Source organism: Solenopsis invicta, chromosome 5 (assembly GCF_016802725.1).
Source record: "Solenopsis invicta isolate M01_SB chromosome 5, UNIL_Sinv_3.0, whole genome shotgun sequence".
In the NCBI taxonomy this organism is placed as follows: domain Eukaryota; kingdom Metazoa; phylum Arthropoda; class Insecta; order Hymenoptera; family Formicidae; genus Solenopsis; species Solenopsis invicta.
In genome coordinates, this window is record NC_052668.1 from 21,935,271 (window position 1) to 21,955,353 (window position 20,083).

Below are 20,083 nucleotides of genomic sequence, written 5' to 3' on the forward strand. Positions count from 1 at the left end.
GGTCACGCGATTGCGAAAAAGCGCGTGCGCGTACGTTCTCGGATGGCGAAAGGAGCGCGGGAGCCAGAGAGAAATGCCGCCTTGCGAAACGTCAGTTCGCGCTGGTTCTCACTCAATACGAATGTGCATTGTACACATACATTGTAAGTACGCGTCTTGGATCTCGATCTAACTCGTGACTCCTAAAATGTGAGTCTCCCGTTTTCGATCTTTCTGTCGTCGTCCTGTTCGTTTCTATCGATGTAGATCAATTGTATAAATCTCTTTACTTTCCTCGAACATTCTTAGAACAGGAAGAAGGTAAAGGACAAATTAAAGAGACTAAAACTAATTTGCATTAGAATGAAATCAATGATCAGAGAACGAGCGAAATGAGGATGTTACTCGAGCATTATTTTCTCGTCGCGATTGCTGTCGTTTCGCGCTGCGACAGTTGCGCCTGCGCAAACCGCCGCCATATTGCTACGTCATGCGCGTCACTTCGTGCCTACTACGCGCCGGGACGCGGCGAACCCGCGTTTGTCCGCAACTTTCGTACAATTTTCTCGCTGAAAAGCGAGTGCCGCGCATAGATTCGTATCGGAAGTGTCGAATGAATGTCGGGCAATCGTCGTGTCGTATAATCGCCCTCGCTTTTTGTGATCGAGCTCGACGAATCTTTCGAGCGACGAGAGCGGACCGGATCGGCCGGGACTTGGCGCCAAGAACTTTCTGGGCTCCGGTAAGTGGAGTCACAATTGTCGCAAATTAACGCATTGTTGTCAATAAATACTTTTAATGCGGCGAGAAGGCATCGATAACTTGTTTTTCATATTGCCTCTTGCAGATACTTGCAAGTAAAATCAAATATTTGCGTGAAAACACGCACGCATTTGTGTGTGTGTGTGTGTGTGTGTGTGTGTGTGTTGTGTGTTTGTCTGTGTGTGTATGTAGGTATGGCGCGCGTATTTCGACGCTCATTATTATTTCAATTTCGTCACATAAAATTTGAATCCGAGTCTTGATTGCGCCGCGAATTATTCTCGAGCATGACGGATTTATGTATATTCGAACAAGATATTTTGATCTCGTGTGAAATTGGGAAGCTGGAAGGAAATCATAAAGGCCTCGTTTCCGAGGATTACGAGGGGTATGTATGTACGTGCAACTGTGTGTAGATGGGGTACGGATTGCGAATGCATCGACGCGCCAATCGCGTTTTTCTTTTTTCTCAAACTACTCGTCGGGCAAATACAAATTTCCGCCGAGACGCGCCGACGCGCGAACGATAATAATTCTGTTGGTCGAATTGACCTTCGGAGGATTCTTGCCGTTGCCGGTAAAGAATCTCGCGCGTCTGGCAGCGCCACTCGGTCTGTTTCCATCCGACTCTGTCCGACGCTTTAAAATTAAAGAATGGCAACGACCATGGAGATCGACGATGACGAGTGCGATCTGCCAACCTCCAGCAGCGGGAAAGGTGAGAAGAAGCGTTTCGAGGTGAAGAAGGTAAGCGTAAAGATACGTATGCGAGTCACCGCGTGACCGACTATACTCGTGGATGCCGTGCGACGTGCAAATGTAATTCCTAACCTCGTTTACGCTTTGTCATTTCGCTCGGCTCCACGTTGTACCCTATTATTATTTTTCACTGGATTAAACGTGATCACGTTCGTTTCAGTGGAACGCAGTGGCACTATGGGCCTGGGGTAAGAAGCACGATTGAGCATCGTAACTGTACGAGCTCTGAAACATTTTGTAGTAGTAAGTACAGCGAAACGCTATCTAATGCAATTTCTTGCATACACCTTTCAGATATTGTTGTGGACAATTGCGCTATTTGTCGTAATCATATCATGGATCTCTGCATTGAGTGTCAAGCGAACCAGGCGTCTGCTACCAGTGAGGAATGCACAGTAGCCTGGGGTGTATGTAATGTAAGATTGATATCAGTATTTTGATAACAAATACTATTAAGTTTTTATTTAGATTTTATTATAACTGTACCGTTTTGTCCTCAGCACGCCTTTCACTTTCACTGTATCTCACGTTGGCTGAAAACTCGACAAGTCTGTCCACTTGATAATCGTGAATGGGAATTTCAGAAGTAAGTACATTTTTGTTTATTAGAACAGAATTTATTTACTTTAGCTTTTTCTAAGATTTACTCACTTTATAATTCTTAACTGTACGAATCCATTCATATATTTTCTTATTTTATTTGCTTATTTATAGAGCTGCCATTTAGTCACTTAAATCACTTTTTTTTTATAAGTCACTGAAAAATTATTACATTCAAAATAAGTTCCCTATAGTGACTTTTCCTGTACTGACATAAAATTTGTAAAATATAAATGTTTTATTTTTTCATATTTTTGTACTTTGTTTTATAACAATTGCTTTTTGCTTCCTGGATACTGATCTGATGTTTCGACATCTGATTATTTTGCACCATGAACAGAATGCTAAATCGCCGAAAGATATAAAATCTAATTTGTTATCAGAAAAAAATAAAAACAATTGCTAAATATGCAAAAGAACGTACTTGATCTTTTGTGACTAGCTCAAAGACAATTTTGTAGTACTTAAGAATTTGCCATCTTAAGCTATCTAAAGATTTCAAAGAAAATAAGAATAAATTTACAAAATTGCCTGATTTTAAAAATTTGTATAAAAAATTTCATTGGTTATTTAATTACTATTTTATTGATTGGAAAAGTTACTTTTTTCACTTTTTCTCTCAAAAACAGTCCATATTTCACTCTTTTTGATACAATAATTAAATAGCAGTGCTACTTATTCATATTTATCTAACGATCTTAAACATTTATACCTCCAAGTTATATTTTTTTATCACATTTCCATTCCATTAAAGATTTCTTATCCTATGTTTTTATTTTTTTCCTTTATCTTTTTTTTCTTTAACTTTTTTATCTCTTTTTTTCTATATTTTTTTAAAAATTCTTTACTATAACCCTATGAATTTTCTTCCCACAATTTACTATATATTTCTTTAAACTTTTGTTGATACAACTTCTGTTATGTTATTTTTTTAATTTTTTAAATACCAAAAATTAATATTAAATTTAAATAAGATTTGTAAGCAGATTTTTAATAAAGTTTACATTTAATTTTGAGTTTCTAAAAGAATTAAATAATATGAATGTGTAACAATTTTATCATTTTTCTATTTACAGATATGGCCATTAATTGGATATACTCAACTGTACACGTCAAATTTCTATTTGTTCAGCTATTCAGAGCATTCAAAATGAAAGATTATTTTTCCATACAGAAGATATAACAATCCTTACACAGAAATAATCCTTACAGAAAAACGACGAGTTTATAGGTGAAAATAGGAATGTAACGAAAGATGCATAGTTAAATGTATCAAGTTTTTTGTATGTTCTCAACAAAATTGTCAGATAAAATTTAATTCACTAGCAGATGTAAATTAATTCAAATTTTCATTAAATTATATTAAGTATGTAATTTATAGATCCTAAGCTTTATAAAATAAATGATTACGGTATGATTTATCCGCATTATCCCATAATCATTAAAAAAAATAATTTCTTGGAAACATTACATTACTTTTTTATGCGAATAATTCTTTGTAAGTCTTAATACTTTTTATTGAAGTTATATTTTGAAACATTGTAGCTCGTCTCAATACCGTACCAATTCTTTTTTATAATAGATTATTTTAACCGTAATTTCGATTAATCCGATTATCCGATCTTTCAGAGATTTCGTCTAGCAAAAGTTTCGTCCTATTTTATCGCAAGGACGAAGTGAATACGAAGAGAGTGTGTGGGGTAAAAGTAGTACTTTTTTTTTTATCTATGAATCATATCTCATCACCCACACAAACGCATACTCTTCTTCATCCGATAGCTTAAATTCTAACCGCCTTGAAAAGAATTCTTATCAATTTCTTACGCGAATCAATATTTTACAATGTTGAATTAATCCCATGTTGAATTATACCCTCCGTTATTCGCGGCTTTGTTTAAACGAGACATCATACGGCGCTTATAATATAGTTCGCCTTAAGACGTATTAATAGCAATGACATTTATTTAACATAGTTCGTCGTAGTAGATCTTCATTATGTCCAAGGCGATTCCGCAAATCCGCACCTATGTGGATACGTAACTCCTTAACGAGATATAACGGGCACCCATCGTCGTTCGTGACGTCATATCGTAAGGCCGATCGATCGTACCGAGATCATCTCTCGAATCCCTTTTCCAGTTCTAGGGCATTCAGCAGGAGAGTGGCACAGGGCAGGCAATACTTATCAGGCGGGCGGAACAGGGGGTAGCCCCGACGAACTGGCTTCTAATCTCGGCATACAGCGAAAATTACATCTCGCAGGATGGTCAGGGGTGGGAGAGCATCCGCCTAGAGAGAGCAACGGTAAGCCTCTTCCACCTCGATTCTCTGCCGTCTGGTTCTAGATCCGGCCGCCTTATTCGAGGATTCGTGCGTGGGATAAAAACAAAAAAAATAAAAGAGAAAAGCAGCAGTTCTAAGATAGCTTATGAATAGTCGGGTGAGGGAAGAAAATCGGAGGGGAGCTCACCCTTAGTCCTCACTTTCTCGAGGAAGGAGCGCATGTAACGGAGAAGAACCCGTGGGTGGTCCGGTCGATCGGATCATTGAACGGATTTTATATTACTTTATGTCAGAGTTCAAATTAATTTGCATTTATAATGAGAAATGAAATGCGCCTCTCTGTGAACGGGCTTTCGAGAAGATGCAGCAATATTTTCGTGTACACCGTGTCATGGAATTACCTGTTAGAATTGATCTAATCGCACGAATTCTTCAGATGTCACGAAAATTCTAGGTAGCTCATACACGTTTCAAAAATATTTTATAAGCGTTTGTCCGTAACGTTTTATAACCGATTTCTGAAAATGTTTTTTATGAGTTAAAACGTCCACTCGAAAAACATTAAATAAAACGTTTCTTTTATAGCAAAAATACATTTAAGAAACCATTTATAGAAACGTTTATTAAATTATATATTATTTACAATAGAAAAAATAAAACCTTATATAACTGTGTAGGAGCATAAAAACTACATTTCATGAATTATGGTTTCAGAAACTTCTGATATGACGTTTTATATTGGTCCTTTATAAAACTATATACATTTATAAAACGTATATGAAACGAACATGCGTTATCTAGGATACAACAGAAAGAAGTAAAGAAAAATTAAATTAAAAAAAAATACATATATGCAAAAAATTGTCAGCATATTTACAATAATTCCGATCCAAGACAAAGGGTTTTAATCCATAAATGTCCTCATCGTTACACTTTCTAAGATATCACTGTAAGTGAAATAATTGTCTACCTTATACATCTTCATTATGCAATGTGGGTTAAAATAGCGCCTAATCAAATCCGAAGTATCTAGCTATACGAACGAAGTTTTTTCAGTTTGTAATAAAAGTCGGTCTTCATATTATGACGCAACAGCAAAACTCACCTCAAAATATTTAATTACTTTTTAAACTCATTACTAATTTTTAATTGTAAATTTTTTACTAACCCACCTCTCTTGTGGCAATTAAACCGGAATAATTTCTGTTCTTACCCAATTCAATTTCTCGTTGCTATGCTCGAAATTCGAGTGTATGGTAAAAATATCTAAGCGTGGCCAGAGTCGGCATGTTGAGAGTAGCGTTACGACGAGAGCGTCGATTTTTCGGCGTCGTGAATCTCGCTTGTCATAGCTCGTAGCGGCAGGTGCGTACATTCGCTCGTAATATTTACCTGGGCGCGCGAGAGATGGGATATAAATACGATTTTCATCCTCGACGACGACAGCGAGGAAGGACGACAGCGACGAGGAAGGCGGGAGGAAGAGTAGAGAGGAAAGGTTGATAGGGATGAGAGTAGGTCGTTGGCGCGGGGCGACGCGGGATGGTAGCGAGGGCCTCATTTCCGGCGGAAACAGAGGTTCTCTCACCCCTCCTCGATAAAAGCCCGCTCTTCTCGCCCTCCTTGCTACAAGTCTGACGGCGGTCGCGGCGGCGGCGACGGCGGCAGAGGCGGCAAAGGCCAATCGAATTAAATACATTCCCGCGGTGGATCCAATCCGACGACGGTGCTTCCGCGGTTTTTGTCTCGCGGTTCATCCGCCCCGATGCCGGCCGTTCCTGCTTTCCCTTAAATCTTAGTGTAAATCTACTTTTCAGAGGTAAATTTACTCTGGAAAGCTGGTTAAGGCTGTTAAGCTGTCGTCACTGTGCTACACCTGAAGCCCGAGTCGCCGAAATCCTTTGAGTTTCGTCGTTATTGTCGTAACTACGCTCTTTGATATCTTTACGTTAAAATAGTCGTGTCCTCTTTTGATTTCATATATTCAGTTGAGACAGAAGGTATGTGGAGTAATCCATATATTATATAAGCAAATTTTTTTATCTTGAGATTAAAAACACATTTCTGCGCATTGTACGCTTACTATTAATTAGAAATATGATACATTAACGAAAATTGTAAAGTTCCTTAGCCGTTCTGCATATTGTTGTTGTAAACTTTTCAAGTAATTTTGAGCAGGATTTTAAAGTTTGGTCTGACAACAATATTTCATCTTTTATCGTAGCAGCATGATTGGAACAAGATTTACAAAATTATTTGTAACGTTCACAACAATATAACAAACGAAACTGATGGTTTTTCAGTAATCTTCATTATATACGTCCCCGTCATTTATTCGGGTAACCGCGATTATTGCGAAAGTCAGGAATTTTTCAACGTTCTGTGTTGTATTATTTAAAAAAGCAGCGTCCTCGGTAGCTACACGAAGCCATCCATTATCCGTAGTCCCGATAAATCCCGCCAAGGTGTTCGGGCCCCTTGTGTTTGGCGGATATATCAAGGCTTCCTTCGCCTCGTCGCCTTGCGCCAGACCGTGATCGCCGTCGTCCTTTTCTACTTGTTCTTTCTCTTGCACCGCAGACTTTCGAATCAGCCAAGATTGTCGATGCATCTCAGGGATGAGTGCGACGATAAATCGAGAGATTTCTCCCTTGGCCGCACGTTACTTTTGACGATTGTTACGGTTAGAAAAATCCTGCGAGCAATTAGATGAAATAGTTAGATAATAAAAAATTGAAAGAGATATATGTCAATAAGTAGATGGACACGGATTGTCTCATAGATAGAGGCATCTCTAAAAATGAGGCTCGTTAAATTTGAAAAAATATAAATAATAAAATAACAATAATATTTCGACGTTGTGTGATTCGCGGTTGTTACTATTGTCTCTTTCGTATTTTGCTTTACTAAAATAAAATAGAAAAAGATAATTGAATTTGTAGCCCTTTATTTTCATTACAAACTACTACTTTTAATTCTTTATCGGAAAGCACTAACTTACCATTAAACGTCATTAAATAAAAAAAAATAGTACATGGTAACGATTTAACCACACCCCCCCCCCTCCACACACACACACACACACACACACACACACACACACACACACACACACACACACACACACACTATATATATATATATGTATATATATATATATATATAGACTTCATTTTACAAGATATATATATATATATATATATATATCTTGTAAAATTAAGAATTTTTGCAATGACATTATTTTTCTTCCAAGAAGAAGACTCAGAGGGCAGCTCGTCACGGATTAATTTTCGCGAATATAGCGGTGAGGCTGATTTGATTTAAATCTGTCCACAAGCGCGTACCTAAATTGGTTCCTGCGGGAGACAGCGTCGTTGCTTTATCCTCACGACTCCTGCCGGAACCGAGATACCCCGCGTTTTTCCTCGGCATCGAGAGATCTTCACACCGATGCTGTGCCGGTGATGGTAGCGGCTGCCGAGAACGTGGGTAGTTGTAACAGCGGTAAATCCTCGTTAGATGCGCGAGAAAAACAAAGGGCGCCGACTGACTCGGTGATATTCTTTTCCGCTCTCACAAGGTTTCTTACCGCGTGAAAGGATTGTCTGGTCTCTTTGCCTCCTGCTCTCCTTTGCCTTCTTGTGACGAATTTCTTGTTGCCGTCAGCAGAGCTTCCTTTTAATATATCTCGAAACATTATATTGCCACATTGTTAACCGAATTAAAATTGTGAAATTTACTTTGCTTATGCCATTTATATAATTACATTTATATCGTATTTATTTATATCTCCAATTTTTGCTGCTTATTATTTTATTAACTTATTTTGTCTTTTTGATTATTCATTTATCTGCAACTCTTTGCATAAAAATACCCAAAATGCGTTAAATACTGATTTTAAACCTAAATCTATATATGTAACAATAAACTTATGTCAAAGTACTTGAACAGTACTTATGTTAACGCATAAAAAAATTGGAACATGTTAAACGTTACGTTACAACTTTTTTTGTATTGTTATGTACATATTGAAAGTTAAAATCAATACTTAACGTAACGTTACTGATGTTCTTGTGCTAAAAACCTTACATGGATATCGATAAATTAATTAATCTGGCAATTATTATTTTTGCATTTTACTTTTATTTATATTAAAGTTATTTTACGCAAATCTAATTTTGGATAAAAATTACATAATCAAAATTTATAATTCATAATTAATTATTTTTTTTTTTAATATATTCTCTAATAATAATAATTTATATTATACATTTATACATATATTTTTATAATTATTATAAGAATATATTCTTATAATAATTGTAAAAATATATTTATACGTATTTTTATAGCAATTATAAAAACATATTAAAACATATTGTTTATTTAAGAAATAAAATTTATTTTAGAAATATTGATTGAAAAATATATAAATTAATTTATTATTGTTATTTTTTTTGCATATTTCAGAGGGAATAAAATTCTATGATTCTCATAAATTGAGCAAACGAGATTAAGTTCCCGCATCTTTTGCGACAATTTAATCTCATTTCCTTCAGTTATTAAAATCGTAATTATCGATTTATTAAAATCACGCAATTTTATTCTTTCTGATTTTCTTTTCGGAAGCAATAAAAATGAAATAAATACATATACATATATATACACACACACACACACACACACACACAATAAAATTTAAAATATATATATATATAATTACATTGATTAGTTCAAATGAATGGGATGGGATATTATTCAAAATATTTATTTGGAATATGTATAATCATCAGTCCGATTTATTGTGCGTACAAGAACATATACATACAAAAGCTCATAAAATAGAGCTTATTATCAATGCATCATTGACCGATTTGATCATTCATTGGCATATTTTGGTGTATCATTATGCAACAGAATATTAATTACGAAGTGCACAAATTACTTGAAATTTATAGAAAATTTATATATAACGAGAATAAATAATAACAAATATTTTACATTTAGAGTACGTTTGATAAAAATAGATAAGTAGAAAACGATTTTAAATAGAAATTATCTGTTAAAGATATACATGTATTTTACGTAATGTCGTTTTGGCGAACTTTGATCGCTTAATTCGAAAATTCATTATGCTATTGATAATTGTGTATTAGAATTTTTCAATTAATCTTTAACATACGTTATTAAAGTATCGTACGATGGTCGCCGGACACTCGGTACACGGTATTCTTGGCGCGGGCGAGTCTCCGAGAGAGCACTCCATAGGCTAAGTAAATCAGAGGCCTTTGGCCAAGAGCGAGGGCACCCTTTAACCCCCATACCAGCCCCACTGTCGTCCCTTGCGTGATGATAGAAGTGGGGATGGCAGGGACAACAAAGGGTCGGCTAAGAGCTCTTCAGCGACCACTCGCGCACCTTCCCCAACCTAGGAAGCATCACGTACTCTTCGGCTCAACTAGTCTTGCTTGCTTGCTTGCTTGCTTGCTTGCTGGTTGCTTGCCCCATGACGTGATTGCCACCGAAATGTGTTTACCGTAAACCGTATCAAACTGTCGAGGGCCGGCCCGCTTCAGCGTTGTAGCTGTCTGTCTTTTTCGAGTATGTCGATAAAAGTACGTATCTCCATCAATTTCGCGAGCTGCCGTTTATGGCCATCGCGTAATCTTCTATTTTTCCATTCTCGCTAAGTTCAATCCTGAAGCAGACACGTGTAGAATCTATCGTATTCAATGATGATTTATATTTTTACTACTGAGCCGAATTATGATTTAATGACGGTACAAATAATTGTAGGAATCAATCTAGCTGTAATATTACTGAAACATATTTCTCGGTGTAAAAATAGAAGATTATTTAATAGTAAATTGTACAAGTTGTCAGCGCGAACCGACTTCTTCATGTTCATTGGCACAAGAAATTTCGTATCTTTGTCTCGGGGCGGTGTTCATACAAAATTTTACTGCAGCAAACAATTCCCGTTGTCAATCAATACTGATACTATATCGACGATTAAAAGTTCGCATCACTTACGCGCCGGAATAATTTCGATGACGATGGTCGAACGACTTCGATTCAAACACGTCGGCCGGGAACCATCGCATCGGTCCGTTGACAAACACGGCGGTCGCGATCTCAATAAATATCAGCGTCGCACTCCGATAAATATCACGTTCGACTTCGATAAATACCGGGCATGGTTAATCGAGGCTTGCCGGAATTAAAAGCTTATTGATTATCGGAATGTAATTGCCGCTTCGATGATGCTCGTCCGCCCATTATTCTCCACCTACGTAACAATCAGCCGTCCTTGACTTGCATAGGGTAGCATGGCGAACACTCGCAAGCTGGTCGTTCAAAGTGGTCGTTATCACGCGATCGAACTCAAATTAGCCGGATAATAATGGTAATAATTAAACGCGTGCGCCGTCTACGTCTGTACTCGATCGTTGCGACATAAGATCGCTTTATTGCAATCGCTGTTTCAGTTTTTATCGATAATTGAAGTGATCTTGGCGCACAGTTTAATTTAGTTTGAATGGAAGGTACGACTTAAAATCATCAACATATTAGATGATCAGCTTTTTAGAACTTGTTCATGTATATATTTCGAATTTATCTTTAACTAAAAAATTTGCGACGCATTATGATAACGGAAATGTAGGTATTTTATATCAAATTAAGTTTCAATCCTGTAAATGAGTAGAGTCTAATAAAATGCCGTTTAATTAATAATAAAATTTTACTATTATTCATATTAGTAATTAGTATGATTAAATGTCGGTTTCATATTTGACATATTTTTATGCCGAAGATTATTGTATATATTGATTCTTCATTATGTAGGTTTTGTTATTTTCCATTTAATTGTGAAAAACTTTGCCCGCTAGTTATTATTCGCGAAGATTTGAATACACAATGATACAAATACACAATAGAGCAAATTACGAGCTCCGATTGGATCTTGTCAATTCTTACCGTTCAAGAATATGAAGTGTATCTGAGCCGTAACCAGAAACTGCCCAGAGCACGCAGTATAATCGTCCTGAACAGGCTATTTCCGCCCCAATTTGCAATCAAGTAAATACCAGTGAGCTAACGCCAAATACCACCGCATCCGATCTCAGACAAAAGCCATCTGCTTCGTTAAACTCGCAACCCTCGCGTGTGTCATTTGTTCTTGTTTAATGTTCGATGAACAGCAAGAATGATTCCAAGAGCTTTGCGAGCATCAAGTGGAATGCGCTCTTTTATTCCTTCTATATTAGTAATCTATATTAGTAACTGTCTCTACTTTTAATTTTTTGTCTTATTAATATTAAATTTATTAATATTGCGTTAACAAAATATTTCCAAGTTTGTCTTGTGAATTCAATAGCAATTTTTTTCTGTGTATGCATTTGATTACAGAATTCGCTGCAGATTCAAAGCCCATTGTTAAGTGCTTTACAATAATAGTGATGTCGTTTGCATAATTTTTAAGTTGTTTTTTTTCAAAGACTGTGTAATTAGAATTTGAAGAAAATGTGAACTTTGAAAAATATTTTTTTTTTAACTAAAGTTACGTATAAATTCTCAAAAAAAATAATGATATCACAGAATTATTTAATCTAATTTACTCTAAGTGTTATGTATTGTTAAAAAAATGTTTGAAATTTTTTAATTGCGTTAATTACAAAAAGGATATATTATTCTTTGAAATATATAACATTATTGCACAACTTTTAACAAATGAAGTTCAAGTAACAGTATTTTTGTATATTGATTTAAGAATTTTTCTATTCTAAAACCCAAATAGTTGTAGCTTTACTTCATAAAAAACTGTGATATTATTTTAATAAATTAATCGGAATGATAATATCTTTATTTTTTAAATAAAACACAAGTGGTGGTGTATTTAATTCTTTTACAATAAAATCTAATACTTATTCTGTTTTTTTAACCGTTTTATAATATTTATCCATCTATTACATGATTTTTACTAAAACACAGAAAAGAAAATGTTTTATTAAATAGATCTTTATTTCTTTTTATATTAAAATTTGAAAAAATTATATTTAATCTAGCTTATTAAAAATTTATATCATTCTTTTGTATATATTTGCTTTTCTATTGTTTTTCTTTTATTCTTTACTTTAAACTCTTTCTTTTCTTCGTTTGTCCTTTTTTCAAAAATTTTTTTTTGTAATTTTTTTAAATAAACAAATTTTTAATTTAGATAAAAAAATTAATAAATTGAAGTTCATGTCTTTCAAAAATAACTGATTAAAGTTAAAAATTAAATCATTTAAAATTAACTAAGTTTATTATTTAACTTTTAATTTTTTAATTACTCAACTTTGTAAATAAGTCACGAAAGTAATGTAATACGATGCAAGTAAGTCTCTCTCAAAGTCATTGATCAAGAGACGCGGTAGTCTCGCGCGAAGTAGAGAAAGTCTCCGCATTCCCGACGTGCGCGTGCACGCCGTCATTTAAATGCCCCTCGGGTCGTTGACCGCGCAAGGTCGCGTGGTCAGACAGCGAACACGTGCGCGCAGTCTGGGCCGTCTCCCCACTCCTCGTAAAACAGGTACCGCGACGACTCGGCCGCTCGACTATCTCCGCCGCCGCTCGGCAACAGTCGCCGAGCTACTGCTGGTGCAGGCATCACCGCCATTGTTACCTGTGTCTGTATATGCGACGTGTCGGTTTCGCACTTCTCGTACTTACATCTCGAGTTCCGATTGTGTATTTATACGATAGTGCCGATGTGACAACGGACGGTTACTCCGATACACAATGTCGTATGTAGAAGTGATCGCATTCGTTTACGAAGCGCAGGCATCATGTGATTGTCGCGTGGCTTCGTCAAGATTTCGCGCGCACGTATTCGCTGGGATACTTCATTCGGATAATGGAATGCTAAATGAAACGCCCCTAGTCGTCGTGCGATCGTGTTAGATACAAGATTTTCAATCGGCAGTGAGTGTTTCGTGTTCTACGCAACATGTTCACGTGTGCATTCGGACGACTCTCGTCGCTGTCTCGGCTGATGTGACACGCCGGATGGACGCTCGGTTTCTCCTTGTCCCGCTATATTTGTTGTTTGGCCGGGCGTGCCGTACTTTTCGCGATTTTCAAGCGCATGTATACGCTGTCGAAAGTTATATTCACCACTTGCGGACGATTGTAGTAACACGCAAGTTGTTTATGTAGCATGATGCGTAGAAACAATCACGTTTGTTAGCACCTATTGCTTCGCGACAAGTTGAATTCTCACCAATTCTTACGTGTTTTGCATCTTATCCATTCGTGTTAGGCTGGTTCTGTCGTACGACAAATTTTTCAAGTACGTCGATTGTAGAATAGAGAAATATGGGTTATTCTATAAATAATTATTACGAAAATTCTTTATAATTATGAATAATTTATTTTTATTATATTTTCAGAATCAACAGGAAAGGAAATACAGCAGTAGCAGCAGCAATAAGTGTGTGAGTAAATTAATTGAGTAATTTGTTTAAATACAGCAGTTCACTATTATTCTTCGATTATCCTTCTGTTCGAAAATAAATTTGGTTACTGCCAGTTTAAGTAATGCAATAATATTAATTATTAAAATAACATTTGTTATAAAAAGTGAAAGCTCGAATCATAACTTGTAACCCAGCACTAAAAGATTGAAGAAATATTGCATAAATCTTATATTAAAACATTGTAATGTTTTACGGAAGTTACAAAAGATTTCTGCAATGTTACTACAAGCTTGCGATAACGTTAAAATGTCCGCAATTTTTAATCTAAAAATATTTATAACGTTTCGGACTATTTGGGATCATCTATTGATTTTACTGATGGAAGAAACGAAACGCAACGCCAGTAATTTTTATTTCTACCAACTGCATTATTTTTACTAGTAACCAAATCCATTTTCGAACAGACTATGAGATATATATATACAAGTCTGAACTTTTATTGTTTTGTTGCGAATATACGCTAAGATAAATTAAGCGCGAAAACGCTCGTAATTTTTATTTGTCGATGTAGATACTTTAAGCTCAACATTAAGAGTAAAATCGTTGCTAAATAAAATCGTGCTCGAGACAGTGCCGTCGAGCATGAAACAATCAGCATAAATAAATCGTACGCAGACGGACAGGTAAATATCTATATCTATTTCAAAAGACGAGGATATCTATAGAGATTTCGTAGTAAACTCCTTTTTCGTAGATGTTAATACTACCATCTCTATCGTATTTTGATGATAATGCGAAGAAAAAATGTTTTACATAATGAGATTTATAACTACATAAATTCATATTTAACTATTTCTTCTTTTATTTAAATTTCCTTATTTTTAATTCTTTATATTAAAATATTAGTGAAAGTTCAAATGTTATAGGATTATGATTGTTATATTAGTAACAAAATTAATATAATATTAAGCCGAATTGGGTGGATATTATCTTTACAAGATTCGTTCTTGCAGCTCAACTGTTAGATTCTGTGCTTAATTATTTTATTTGATTATTATAAAACATTCAATGTTTATAACATATTTATTTATATTTATCTTAATAATTATATCACGTACTGTGTTTACAGAAATTTTAAGAAAATTTATTCTCAAATTATAATTATTCTAAAGTAGATTTGAAATATATTTAAAAGGTTCTACAGATGTGTAGAATTTCCTGCTACATAACTGCAAAATTAGACATACATATCTTAATTTTTTTTTTTTATTACATATATTGCAATATATGTCAAAATATATATAAGTATTATAAAAAGTCAAATATGATGATACCTTAATTCTTGCAAGAAGAATAGCAATTTGTGTTCTTTTGTATCTCCGTAATAGGTATTGAAAGAAAACGGAAGTTTATTTCGTTTAAATTTAATTTATCAACTAAATGTATATGATATCGGTTTGTTAAAACCAATAATTCACCATGTCTGACCTTCAGCCCACTTGCAAATTCCAATTTTGGATCATATACAATAACTTCCTAAAAACCAATGTCATTTATGATAATAAAATGCTAAGCATTGCCATTAACAGCAATCGCTTATTAAGTCCAAAATATTTTGTAAAATAATCTAATACGCAGAGTATAATTACATTCAGTTATCTCACCTCCTTTATGGTGTTAAATTTCTTAGCGTCTATACACATAATAGATGTCTTTGTTATATCCGTAAAAAATAGCGCACATCTGTCAGACGCTAACATTGTTGTCGGACCTTTTATTAGTTGCGATTGAGTTTCTTTATTAGCTTGATTAATGTCTTGTGGTGAGCATTCTATTAGCTTCTGAAAATCTACCTTGTGTATTGCGTTTCCAGACAAACGAGCATAATATAAATCTAAAACAATTATTGAAGTGTTAATAACCGCAGAAATTAGAAATTACATATAAGTTGTAAAAGTTTTTTACGCTTTTATGCGTAATCGTCATCATATATATAAACAAACAAATATATATAATTTACGTATACATATGCTTCATGTGTTTGTTTATATAAACAAACACATGAAGCATATGTATACGTAAATTATGATCAAGTCCCATGCAGAACAACAAGTCAAAATGACATCAAAGTGATTCACAATTGTGTCAAAATGACATCAAAATGAATCGTAATTGATTGAAAAGTGACTTTTAATGATCATGTTGTAGTCACTTTGACATTATTTTGACGTCGTGATGACTACCTGTTCTGCTTGGGGTATAAGAAAAACAATAAAAATATTTTAGATATCATTGCAATATGATAGACGCAAATAAGTTTATAGAGTCTGAAGTTAGAATTAAAATCCGCAAACCTGCTGTATGATGTAATAAGCATGATAAATAATCTTGAAAGAAAAGTACTTGCCTGTATCAATAATTGCCAAACCATGGATAGTGTCCGCCAAAAGATAAGTCTCGTTTGTTAGTTCGAAAGTAGGGTCAGGCGGCATTTTCATAAGATCAGATTCGACTCTACACATCTTAGAAGTACGTCCGTTATATACTATTAAACCAGCACCTTCCACGTCTGCCATGAATACCTGAGTTGCGATTAATACAATATTATAGTTGCCTATCCATTTGAAAAATGGAATATAACATAATATTCACATGAATACGGAAAGTGCACCATACATATTTAAAATAGTTTTTGAATTTTACTTTCTGTCTCTCTTTTACTAGCTAAATAATTTTCTTAAATTTAAAAGAATATATTAACTTTAATTACAAGTTATACTAACAACTGCTTCATCCTTTATATTTTGGCAATGTGAAGCCAAAACGGCAACTGAAGATAACAATCCATAGGTAGTTTTGTTATACGCAATTTCAAATGGGATAATAACACGTTTAACCAATTTGTTAGTTGATAAATCGAAGATCATTAGTCGCGGTGTACATACTCGCTCAAATCCAATTCTACCATCATCCACAAGGAACAGATGATTGCATTTAATCTGTGATAATTAAAAAATGCAAATATTTTATGTTTTATTGTAATTTCACAGATAATTATTGTGAGCTTAACACATAATGGCATATTCTCTAACATATTATTATCTTAACGTAACAATCAAATGTATAATTCTCTTTGGAAAGATAAAGATACTTACTTCTATATTGTAAACGCCACCTGTAATACCCTTGCAATCATCTTTATACCAAGACCAATCGGGATAGGGACGCAAAAGTGGACCACTCTCTCCTCGTTTCTCGGTTACTGTCAATAAACCAACCGGTACACCCTCGTCTCTCACCGCAGTAATAAATATTCTACCGTCTATAAGAATTTAAAAACCGCAATTTCTGTTATTAGAAATACATGTCTTGTTAATATATTATAATATATTACAATAAATTTGGAGCATAATAACGTTTAGTACCATACTAGTAAGCTTTCGTGTAAAAAGTATCCATATTTTTATAAAAAAATTAGAATCTTTGAATAATGTCAATTTACCATCTGCTTTATCTACATCGTAAAAAAAGGCTGCGCTAACGTTGTATTTGCCGGACTTTATCGCTTCCTCTTTGTGCTGCGGACTTTCCCAAAGAAGCTCATAATATTTCCATTCATGCTCCAGATGCATTTTGGCACAGAAACTCATAGTTGCCATCAATAGAATTGGTATAATAAGCAAGAAATGTTTCATTTTTGCGTAACGTTTAATTAATTATATATACAATATGTGAACAATAATACGTGAACTGTATTAATAGAGACGTGTCTTGCGAGAGTGAATGCAACTGAACGAGATTGAACGTTGGCTGGTATTTATGTATTATATTGTAAATATAATACATACATTCAAATTCAAGGCAATAGCTTCTTATTTAGGTTACTACCGATAAAGTTACATTATTTATTATGAGAGGGGACTTACAGTAGAATTTTTAATCATGTTTCCTGCAATGATACATTATATTTAACACATTTATATACTGTCTGCTTCGTAGTTTCTAATCATTGATAATATATTTGGATAATATAATTAATCAGTCTAAATATCAGTATAATCAGTTAATATAATTATTATAAACAGTATATGTGTTTATACAGAATTTACATTTGTAAAGCAAATGTGACAATATGAAATCATCATTGATAAAAAAAAGAAAGAGCACTTTTACATTTATTTACACTATAAATTGATAGAAAATAAAATTTATATCTTCCTTAACATATGTTTAGTCTCATTAAACTCCAATTAAATTGAAATTATATTATTTTGAGAGGCATTAGGATATTGCACATAATGATGTGCTTTATAAGGCGGCTTTTATCTATGATTATTTTAACATTAATTATTATATAAGCACATATGTATGAGCTACATAATAAAATGAAATCGGGTCGTAAGCATAAGTAACAGAATCCGATTAACGATAACAGAAATAGAATAATCGGAATCTTTTACAATTCATAAGTATTTAAGTGTTACATACATAGAATGTATTTCTTTAAAAATAAATGTCTTGTAACATACACCAAATACTATTATCAAATAACACTATCAAATAATAAAGTCAACACTAAATTTATCTTTTTTATTAAGTATAATTAAGAGAAAAGATTTATGTTTATTATGTATTAGTATTATTTATTCATCTTTTTTTACAATTCACTTACTGTACTATATAATACATCCTAATCAGTAATTATCAATAATTTTGTTACATGTATAAGGGAGATTTTTTACAATTATTAAATTATTACATAATTCGAATCTTAAAAAAAATGATTTAAATTATCATATCGCATCGTACATACCACACACGCAAAATATAAAATGGAATCTATTTTTTACGTTCTGATGTAGAAGTTTTAGAACATTACAATTGACGTTTAGTTGAACACTTCCACTTTCACTCTCTAATTTGCAGTCACGCAAGGAATTAGCATAAGTCGACTTCAGTTTGTCCCTTCATTACGAATATGGGGAAGGTATACAGAGACAATGAGACATGCAAACGGGAGATGTACGTACGGTCCATCAATGTTGCGAGTGATCTGATTCGAAGCAACTGGTATTCTGTGGTTAAGACTGGTCGTGACTGGTATAGCTATTCCGACTACGACAAGCAGTCTCACGTAAAGCACATCCAATTCATGATTGACCAAGTGCTGTAATGTTTCCACATGCAGTCACATGCACGTATATCCGATTGTAGTCCCATGACGGGCTGCTTTGATCTTCCTTTAATCAAAATTTTGCAAATAATTTCTAGTATATTTATTGCGGCAGTTAGAATATTATATTTATCAGGGTTCAAATCGATAGACGGTTATCAATTTGTATATACGAAATTTTTATCTTTTAAAAAATCTCTGTTTTTGTAATAATCTTTAGATATTTATGAGAATAATTTTATAAAAATATTAACATTACTTATTGTTCGATTTGTATCAAACGAGACTTCTTTGTACAGAATATTTCAATGATATCGATTTATTTTTCTTACATGTCAATGTTGAAGAGCACGTTATACCTCATAAGAATAAGCATAATAATCTTTCCTCGTTGTTATTCGAAGTATCTCGTTGCTTCGTGCTGTACGATGTTTTCGCGTTCTCTTTTTCTGAATGAGTTATTCCGTTAAAGCGCCTTTTTATTTCGCGCCTCCCACGCTATTCTGACTTACGTCACCTCGCATGATGAGACGCATTCGTTGCCAATCGCGAGTACCAATAAATGCGCATCGCGCGCGTCCGCAAAGTTTCAGCCTTCCATCCCTCCGCGAGCGTCGCGCACAACAATCGTTTCCGTTTATTCGCCGACAATGCGCCAAACTTTCCAGTTGGACCGCGCGCTGGCTGACTGCACGGGCGACGCGCCGGGTAAGCTCGGCACGATGTATTTGCTCGGCTGTTCTCAGCCGGGAAACTTGGAAATTTATTCCCGGGGAAATTCGCGCGTTTGAATTTTTAGCAGGCTGACGCGCAAAACTTTCTTTCTTACGGTGGCAGAGCGAAACGCCCGCCCACCTCGCTCGCTTAATCGTCTATAAGAAAGCGATTCTGCTGGAGTCAATCTCTCTGCCTTCTCCTCGCATGAAACGAGAGCAAAAAGGTCGCTAGAGATCCGAGAATTCATTCGTACCGTTTTGCGCATTGCTCTTTACCTTCTTCTCCACGCGAGAAGTGATTGATCGATCTTTCTTTCTCTTTCTCTTTCTCTCCGTTTTCCTCTTCACGTTTG

The 20,083-nt window shown here is 34.6% G+C and overlaps 3 protein-coding genes across 3 annotated transcripts; 2 read left to right on the forward strand and 1 right to left on the reverse strand.

The window, feature by feature from the left end:
• Window positions 1-44: 44 nt before the first annotated feature.
• On the forward strand, window positions 45-14,284 carry LOC120357858. Its single transcript, XM_039449638.1, has 2 exons — window positions 45-721; window positions 13,815-14,284. Exons 1-2 carry the CDS (start codon window positions 470-472, stop codon window positions 13,878-13,880), a joined length of 318 nt encoding a protein of 105 aa, XP_039305572.1. The 5' UTR covers window positions 45-469; the 3' UTR covers window positions 13,881-14,284.
• Window positions 1,310-3,521, forward strand: LOC105195164 (RING-box protein 1A). The gene is made up of 5 exons (XM_011160443.3): window positions 1,310-1,488; window positions 1,661-1,688; window positions 1,795-1,916; window positions 2,001-2,086; window positions 3,177-3,521. Exons 1-5 carry the CDS (start codon window positions 1,396-1,398, stop codon window positions 3,187-3,189), a joined length of 342 nt encoding a protein of 113 aa, XP_011158745.1. The 5' UTR covers window positions 1,310-1,395; the 3' UTR covers window positions 3,190-3,521.
• Window positions 14,281-17,536, reverse strand: LOC105195313 (major royal jelly protein 1). The gene is made up of 7 exons (XM_026133535.2): window positions 17,344-17,536; window positions 16,997-17,163; window positions 16,625-16,840; window positions 16,249-16,423; window positions 15,506-15,735; window positions 15,176-15,377; window positions 14,281-15,070 (listed from the first exon to the last, which is right to left on the reverse strand). The coding sequence occupies exons 1-6, from the start codon at window positions 17,534-17,536 to the stop codon at window positions 15,177-15,179; spliced, it is 1,182 nt and encodes a 393-aa protein (XP_025989320.1). The 3' UTR covers window positions 14,281-15,070; window position 15,176.
• Between the last annotated feature and the right edge of the window lie 2,547 nt (window positions 17,537-20,083).